The sequence below is a fragment of the Gorilla gorilla genome, chromosome 2, assembly GCF_029281585.2.
Source record: "Gorilla gorilla gorilla isolate KB3781 chromosome 2, NHGRI_mGorGor1-v2.1_pri, whole genome shotgun sequence".
In the NCBI taxonomy this organism is placed as follows: Eukaryota; Metazoa; Chordata; class Mammalia; order Primates; family Hominidae; genus Gorilla; species Gorilla gorilla.
The window spans coordinates 83515893-83524874 of NC_086017.1; the positions used below are offsets into that span (position 1 = coordinate 83515893).

Here is an 8982-nt window from a genome sequence, read left to right on the forward strand (position 1 = left end):
AAAACTGAGAACTCTGAGGTAGAATATGAGTCCAGCTCTGCTCCCTGAGTCACTATTTAATTTTGGACAAGTTATATAACTTCTCTGAGTCTGTTCCCTCATCTCAAAGGACAACCTAGGTAATGCATGTAAAGTACTTCCTATTGTTGGTGGCACTTAATAAACACTCAATAAATGGTCCCTGTGGTTGCACTGAGGAGCAACATGATAGTTTATAGAACGTGGGCTGGAAAGATGGGCACACAAAGGTTCAACATGCAGCTTTGCACCCAAAAGCTGTGACCCAGGCATGAAACTGCCCCTTAATGAGACTCAGTTTTTTCATCTACTAAGTGGGAAGGGTCACACCAACCTCACTTGATTAAAAAGGAAATGACTGGGAAGAATGCAGCACCCAGCCTGGAGCAAAGTAAACCCTCGCTCAAGGGGACCGCTCAGGTGGAGATGTTAAAAACAATTCTAGGTAACACTTGTTGAGCATTTATTTACTCTCTGCCAGGCACAGTACGAGGCCCTTCTACTAAACTCTCTCCCTGAAGCCTGACAAAAACTTTTCGCACTGAGGGAACTGAGGGACCTGGGAATTAAGCCAGAAGTTCACCCAGCTGGTCAGCAAAAAGCCCAGATTTGAAAACAGTTTTAACTCCAGAGGACTCACACTTAATTATTACTTTATACTTGTTGGGGGCAGAGTGCTCCTTTAATTCTTTCTGAAATCCCTGGATGAATACCTCAGGGGTGCCTGGCTGTGTTTTTACTCTGTATACCACGTCTCTAGGGACCATAGTTTCCAACTTTAGAGAGGTTAAGCAGCTTGCTCAAGGTCAGCCAGCTAGTTGGCTGCAAAGCCCACGCTTGCATCCAGCTTTTACCCCAGAGGCCTCTCTTCTGATATCCTTCTTAACTTAATCTACACTGGCTGTGGGTTCCCTTTATTTTTTTTCTGGAATCCTAGAGGATGCACGGATACAATTCACCCAATGTGTCCATCTTTCCTCTCCTAAGTGTCAGTCTATAGGTTTCTGACCTCTAGAGGGTAAGCAACTTGCCCGAGATCCCCCAGCTGGTCTGAGCAGCAAAGCCTTTGAACGCAGTTTTGACTCTGGAGCTGCATTCTTCATTCTTATCCTACACTTGCTTGTGGATTATTTTTCGTCCTTCCAGAATCCCTGAAGCCGTGCAGCTATACTTTACCGGTTACGTCTAGACTATAAAGGACCACAGTGTTCCACCTCAGGCAGGTTCAGCGACCTGCAAGTAGTGATACAGCTGGTAAGCAGTGGAAGAAGAGGGAGGAAGCAAGGATGTTCCCGGGAAGCTAGGGGCATCCCTGTACCCAAAGGGATGGTGCGGGGCCCTGGGTCCCCAGGGATCCTGGCTGGAGGTCGGGGCGGGCAGCAGGCGCCTACCTTGCCGCCGGGCGGCGCGGCCACGCAGCGGCTGAGCGAGTCGAGGCGCGCGCTGTATTCGGTGAATTTCTTCTGGTAGCGCAGCGCGGTCATCTGCAGCTCAAGCTGCGCCGCGGCCAGCTGGGCCACCAGCGACTTCTCGCGCTTCCCAGCGCGCAGCGCCTCCTTCTTGAGCGCCTTGTGCAGCGCGCCCAGGCGGGCCTGGAGCGCGCCGTTGTGCGCCCGCAGCGCTCGCGCGCAGCAGTGGCCGCCCGCGCGCTGCTCGCCGTGCGTCAAGGGCAGCCCGCAGCCCTCCTGGCAGCGGCCCACTGGCCGCGCGTCGCACGCGTCGCGCATGTGCGCCTCCACGTCGCGCCGCAGCAGCACCTGGCCGCAACCCGCGTGGCGACAGCGCGCGGGCGCGAAGTCGCAGCGCTCGAGGTGCTCCGGCAGCTGCTGCAGCTTGACCACCCGGTCGCAGCCGCGCGCCGCGTACGCGCACTTGATGTCCAGCTTGAGGATAAGGCGCTTGAGCGGCAGGACGTGGTTGAGCTCTTTGGCCGACAGGCGACCGCGGCAGCGCGCCGGGCAGCTGCCCTCCTGCACCACCCAGGGCAGCACGCAGCCGGCGCAGAAGACGTGGCCGCACGGCGTGGTCAGCGGGTCCTCCAGGACCTTGTGGCACAGCGCGCACTTCAGGTCCGGGTCCACGTCGCCGTCGAAGCGGTCCAGCTCGAAGCCCATGGTGGCGGCCAGGCCCGGGGTCGCCGCCGGGCGGCCGGGCGCCCCCTCCCTCCCCACGAGGCGGCCCAGACAGGCCGGCTACGCCGCCCGCGCGCTCGCTCGCTCTCCCCGGACTGAGCCTAATTGATCCAGACTTCCTCGGAAAATGCCCGAGGAACAGGACTCCTCCGGCCGTATTTGCGCGAGCGCGAGCGCACATACATCTTGCCTCGGATGCCTCCCGCCAGCGCCCTGAAAAAGGGAGGAGGCTGGAAGGCAGAAGCGCGTGGGAGGACACTGAGGCTCCCCAGAAGGGACGGGCCAGCCCAGGACGCCAGCCTGAATCTTCTCGGGAAACTCCTTTCTGTTCTCTTACAGTCTACGCTATAGGAGACAAAACGCCAGCCGAGAAAAGCTCGCTGAGTTTGGAGCTGAGGCTACTGCTTTCTCCCAAGGGTTCTCTTCGAGCCCCTTCCGGAACGGATCAAAACTTTTTTACTCCCATCTCCCTCCCCCTTCCTCTAGTGGCTGATTGCAGAGGACTAAAAATATCTTGGGGCCCGCTATCTCAGCACTTACGGTCTTTATTTACTTATTTCATTCCAGGGAAAGTTACAGAGCCTGCGGGACGCTCCGGCTGCGACTTCAGTTCTGACCAGAGGTTCTGTGAACCTTCAGGATTTAGCAGGTTTCCAGGACCGGTGGGTGAATCTACTCGGGGAAGTTTTGGTGGACAAGAGCTGCTCGCCAGCTGTCGGAGTGGGAGAGGCCAGCGTGCTGGCTCCATCCACTTCACCTAACACCTCTGAAGTGTCTGCCCTGCAGTGTGGCAAGCGCGGTGCTGAGCGCTTCTAAATCCGTCGCTTTAAAGATCATTAGTACAATGTTGTGAGAGGGTTAGCTCCATTTGAAAATTATTTTCCCGTGATTACAAAAGAAGCGATGCTGACTGCAGAAGTTAGAACTGGGAGAAGACTCATCACCCCCATGATCATGTCAACAACTGCCCTCCTTCAGTTTTGGTTTGTTTTGTGTGTACACTTTGTCATCTTTCCATTGAGGAAACTCAGGCTAGAAGAAGGATGAAAACAAAACAAAACAAAAGTGCCCTGTAGGGTCCTGTAGGTCAGTGTTTCTCACATTTTAATGTGGTTGCGGTTCTGATACAGTGGGTCTGGGGCGGGTTCTGAGAATCTCCATACTGAAAGCACTTCCAAGTGATGCCAATGCTGCTAGTCCATGTTGGTCCTTGGATTCCCACTTGATTGGAAAACCCTGGCGATCCATAGATCTGGACATTCATTCCCTGCAGTACAGCAAACCTGGCTGGGTAGCATTCAGCAACACTCCTGAGCAATGGAGGAATATTTTTGGAATTCCAAACTGGGTGTAAAGTTCATAACATCATCCATTGATTTTATTTTATTATTACTATTTTTTTTACCTCCCAAGGCTACAGACATTCCTAAGAAACACGCAGTCAGCTTTTGGTGAGAGTGGAATCAAGCTATGGAATTCTCATTTGGAATCTGCTGCCAGTTTCTGAACAGTGAAGCAGGAGCTCTGTATTCAGCGAGACTCTGGGGCCTGGAAAGTGGGATTACAGCATCCATTTTGTCTAATTGCTTTCCTTCTTTCTTTTATGTGGCTGCTAAAGCCCCATGACCTTCACTATTTAACTGCTTCATCAGAGTGAAAGAATTGCCTTGATGTTCATAAGGATTACTTGTTTCACACTGACCTTTAAAAAGTTGTCACTCACTAGATTTTTCAGTGCATGGTTGAGGTCACTGGACAGTGTTCTTTAATCAGTTTTGGTGGCATTTGTTGCCTATTTGAGGTGGAGACTTTCTTTTAATTGCTTTAATCAATTAATGCATTGCTTTGATAGGATTCTGCATGGGGTGGAATATTATTGGCCTTTGTTCAGATAAGCTTGTGCCAGGGAATCCTCCATCAGTATATTCATTAAGCTGCTCATGGGCTCTCAGATAATGGGTAGGAAACAAATTCTTTCACCAAAGGTGTGTGGGCTTGTCAGTTTCACAGACTGAGCTAGTGTCAACAGGGTGATAATCTTCAAACCAAACTGGTTTTGAGAAACAGAGAAGTTCTGTCCTACACCATAAATGTAAATTAGTGCTTACTTGGGGTGTACACTTTTTTGGAGATGTTCTACCACCCCTCGGGTGGTCTCCCAGATGGCACATTGAGAGGTTGTTGCTGAAATGCTACAGCTGAGGCCACAGAGAAGCCATAGCCTACTATGGATTGGCCTGTTTAGGCAAAAGGAAAGTCTGTGCCACTCCTCAATGGTTAATTTTAGTATCCAAATTCTTGGAGGTTAGAAAAAAAATCCTACAATGTCAGAGCTGGCAAGACTATTATTTCAGTCACCAAACTTAACAGGAGAAACGAGAGCCAAAAATATTAGGAAAAAGGAGTTGAGGGCAGAGTTTCTCAACCTTGGTACTACTGATATTTTCATTCAAATAATTATTTGTTGTGGTGTGTGTGGGGGTGGGGGGTTGGTTATCGTCTGCATTGCAGGATATTTAGGAGCATCTCTGGCCACTATCCAATAGACATAGTAACAACCCCTTGTTGTGACAACCAGGTTGAGAACCACAGTTTTAAGGAAGCTTTCTGCTCATTACTGAAGTCAGGCAATGCTGTCAGCCCACATTTTCTGCTGGCTGTGGAACCACCTGGTGAATGCTGCACAGTGAGAGAGGGATGTTATTATAAATCGAAAACTCAAGGCACCATACCAATAAACATGAATAAAAACTGTAGGAAGATGAATGTTTGGTGTGGCAGGCCTCCTGAGAAAAGTAGCTGATTTTTCTGACATGGATTAGATACTTACTCAACCGTCCCAGAAACATCTGAGTGTTTATATATGGATGAATTCCTTGTGGACAGCTGGATTGGTCACTTTGCAAATTATTTTTGCAACTTCCACAACCTCTTGCTTTTACCCCGTCCTTTTATCATCTGATTCTGCACTTTGTAACCAAAATGTGGCCCCAAGCCTAATAAAAATACTATTTCTATATTCACCACGATCCCATTCTGATTTTAAACTCTGTTTTTAGTGTTCTTTCCATCAGCATGTTTAATCAGAAGTTGATAATAATATCTACCACTTTTTTGGGAACTCTTACTAGGTATCAGGCACTGTGCTCAGCACTTGACCTTCACTGTCTCATTAATCCTCACTGCACATAGAGAGGTAGATATGTTGTCCACCCTGTTTTACAGATGGAGAAACTGAGGTTTATAGAGGTTACATAAGATATCTAAGTAGGTGTAGGTACCTTATAAGGTTACATAAGGTATCCCTCCAGTCAGGGATGTCAACAGGAGAATTTCAGAACCCTCACTCTTAATCACCATAAGCATTATGCGTCTCCTCCATAAGCTCCAGCTCAGGAGGCACTCCCTTACAAATGATATGGATAAGGACTCCACCCCTCCATGTTTGCTGGTTATCAATCCTCAGCTGCTCGTAGGGTCTGGATAATTTGTGGCTTCAGTACTAGAAAAAAACAAACAAAAAGAAAGTCAAGGGTTTTTACATTTGTTTTTTAAATTTTCTTCCCCAGGCGTACATGTTTGTATTCTACTAGCTAAAATAGCACTATACAATTAGATAAGGGTCTGCTTTTACCAAATGAAAGTACCACCAGAGCGTAATAAGGTACAGCAGTCATCCACAAAAACAAGTGTGAAACATTTCGGTCAGACTGCTTGCCTGTTAACATAGCCAATGTCAGCCATCCTGGAGCCTGACACATTCGTTTGGCCATGGGTTGAAAGGTAGGGAGAAGAGAAGGTAATTCTCTATTCTGGAGACTTTTGAAGACTTTGGTAAGTCAGGATGAGTTATCACAGTAGGGACACTAGACAGAAGAACAAGAATTGCGAAAATACTTCTTACAAATTTGAGCAAATTCTGGTCTGCAAAAGTCTGGCTCTCCTTTCCCAACTCTCCAGATGGGATTAGTTTCCACAGCCCCAAGCACATACCCTTGCATAACAATGATCACACTTGAAGTGTCTTAATTTATCTAATAATTATTTAGTAGCTATTATATGCAAAGAAGAGGCTGTTCTTGCACTGGGGCTACAAAGGCTACCAAAAATAATAAGCAGTGTCCCTCCCCTCTTAAGCCTTCGTTTCAGGATAAGGAACAGCAGATATCAATAAATGAATAATAAATGAGATGATTATGGAATATGATAAGTTCACTAATACAGTGCTGCTCAAAGTGTGGTCTGGGGACCAGAAACATGGGCATAACCTGGAAGCATGTTGAAAGTGCAGAATCTCAGGCCGCACCTTGGACCTACTGAATCAGAATCTGCCTTTTAGCAAGATCACCAAGTGATTTGTGTGCACTTAAAGTTTGAGAATCACTGCTGTCAACACCATAAAAGCAGCTTACATGCTGGAGACAAAGGGGCCCATTTGAAATAGGGCTGTCTGGGGAGGGGAAGTGTGAGTTGTCACTTGAAGGGTGAGACTGAGCCAGCAATAGCTGGGAGAAGAACAATCCAGGCAGAACAAGAGAAAGTGCTGAGGTTCGAAGCAAGCACATGGTCTATTTGAATTAGACAGAGTGTGCCTAGAACTTGGAGCAGAGTAAGCCGAGCAAAGAAGGATCAAACAAGGGTAGAAAAGTAGGCGAGAACCAAATGGACACGGGCCTGCAGGACCTGTGGAGGAAAGAGATTGAATTGATTCTAGTGCTGGTTGGCACTGAAGTATTTTGGGCAGCAGAGGAGCACAGCTTGATCAATGTCTAGTTTCCATGCCACATATTACACTCTATTATAGAGTAGGGCAATCATGTTCACGTTCTGTCCCCCATGTTTAACACTTAGTAGAAACGTAATAAATATTGAACAAATAACTGTTCCCTCTTCCTGCTCCATGTAAGTTCCTGCTGCTCAGATCTTAAGCGTGGGTTGGTACTACCAGCATGAGGTATATGTATCACAGTATGAGTTAAATAGGCCTCTGTGTCCTAGTTGGAGTACCTATCAACATTTAGAACATTGTTCCCATAACAAAATCAATTCAGAATTATGAACAGCCAACTCCCATATGAATAAGTAGATCACTATCTGGTTGTGAATAGGTAGGCTTTGTATAGAATATGCATGTGTATATATACATATAAATGTTCACATACATACCTATGTATTTATAAACATACATGTACGTGCAAACATACATGCATGTGGAACAAAAAAATTGTTTAGCTGAGCATAACAGAACATCCAAATAACCATGGAATAAACTAGTTAGAAATTAATTTCTCTCTCAAGTGAAAAATATGAGCCATAGTTAGCAGGCTGAGGCTGGTATAGTGGCTTCCAGGTCATCAAGGACTCAGGATTCTTTTCTCTTTCTGCTCCACCATCTGTAGGGCCTGGCCTCTATGCTCATTTCATGGAGCGAGATAGCTGCTGCACAGCCAACCATTCCAGGCAGAAAAATGGAGGAAGAAGGGGCAGGCCAACCTGATTAACCTAGGGGAAGTAGCTTAACTTAATCAGGTTGGCCTGCCCCTTCCTTCAGGAGCTTTTCTGGAAGCTCCACCCAACTACCTTCTCTTGCATCTCAACAGCAACAGAATTTATGAAATGTACTCTTTTACAAAGGCACATTGCTTCCTGGAATATTAATAGGTTCTACCCTAAGATATCACTTCACATCCACTATGACGACCTAAGACAAAAAGAGAGACAGTAACAAGTGTTGACAAGGATGCAGAGAAATTGGAATCCCCACATGTTGCTGTTGGGATTGTAAAATGGGGCAGCCACTTTGGAAAACAGTTTGGCAGTTCCTCAGAATGTTAAATATTGAGTGACCATATGACCTAAGAGTCCCTCTCATGGAGAGAACTGAAAACACATGTTCACCCCAAAACTCATACACAAATGTTCATAGCAGCATTATTCATAATAACCAAAAAGTTGAACCAATCCAAATATCCACCAACTGATGAATGTATCAACAAAAGGTTGTATATCCATGCAATAGAATACCATTCACCATAAAAAGAAATGAAGTACTGATTCATACTACAACATGGATTTATATTGAATACATTATTCTAAGTGAAAGAACAAATGAGAGACCACATGTTTATTATTCCATTTATATATAATATGTAGAGGTAGAAATTAGATTAGGGCTTACCAAAAGCTTGGGGAAGGGGGAAATGGGGAATGACTGCTAATGGGCAGAGGTTTCTTCTTTGCACATGATGAAAATGTTCTAAAATTAATTGTGCCAATGGTTACCTAACTCTGTGAATATACTGAAAAACACTGAATTGTACTCTTTAAAATGGTGAATTTTGTGGCATATGAATTACATCTTGATAAAGCTATTCTAAAAGTGCAAAAATGGTAATAGGGTTCTGTTAATAAGGAAGAAGGGGTTGATGGCTATTAGATACACAAGTGTCATTCTCCATTTGTCTAGATACATTCATAAGCTATTTTTGTTTTCAAAATTATTTGTATTAAACTAGGGTTTATTTTCCTGTTCATGCTAAAGGCTGCATGTTTAAAGATTACTGAATTAAATTGCATTCAGACTCTTTTTGGCTGCAAGTTTCTGAAGCCCAATTCAAAGTGAATAGGAATTTTTAAAATGGAAAGAATAGGCCACATCATTAAAAAGTCCAGGAAGTAAAGTGACTTCAGGCATGGCTGCATCCAGGTGCTCACATGAACACATTAAGAATCTGCTCTGCTTTCCCCTGGGTTAGCTTCCTTCTCAGGCACTCTCCCCACGTGGTTATACACCTTCTGCAGTCCATATTTGCATCTCACTACCTTATCATCC

At 45.9% G+C, this 8982-nt stretch overlaps 1 protein-coding gene across 2 annotated transcripts in view; it reads right to left on the bottom strand.

Annotated features, from left to right (window-relative positions):
- Positions 1-2955, bottom strand: part of PDZRN3 (PDZ domain containing ring finger 3) — a 243765-nt gene extending 240810 nt beyond the window's left edge. For both annotated transcript variants that reach the window (XM_019024575.4, XM_004035904.5), the window contains exon 1: positions 1410-2955. In XM_019024575.4, the coding sequence (XP_018880120.1) occupies positions 1410-2132 (723 nt within the window). In that variant the 5' untranslated portion in view covers positions 2133-2955. The remainder of the gene's footprint in view (positions 1-1409) is intronic.
- Between the last annotated feature and the right edge of the window lie 6027 nt (positions 2956-8982).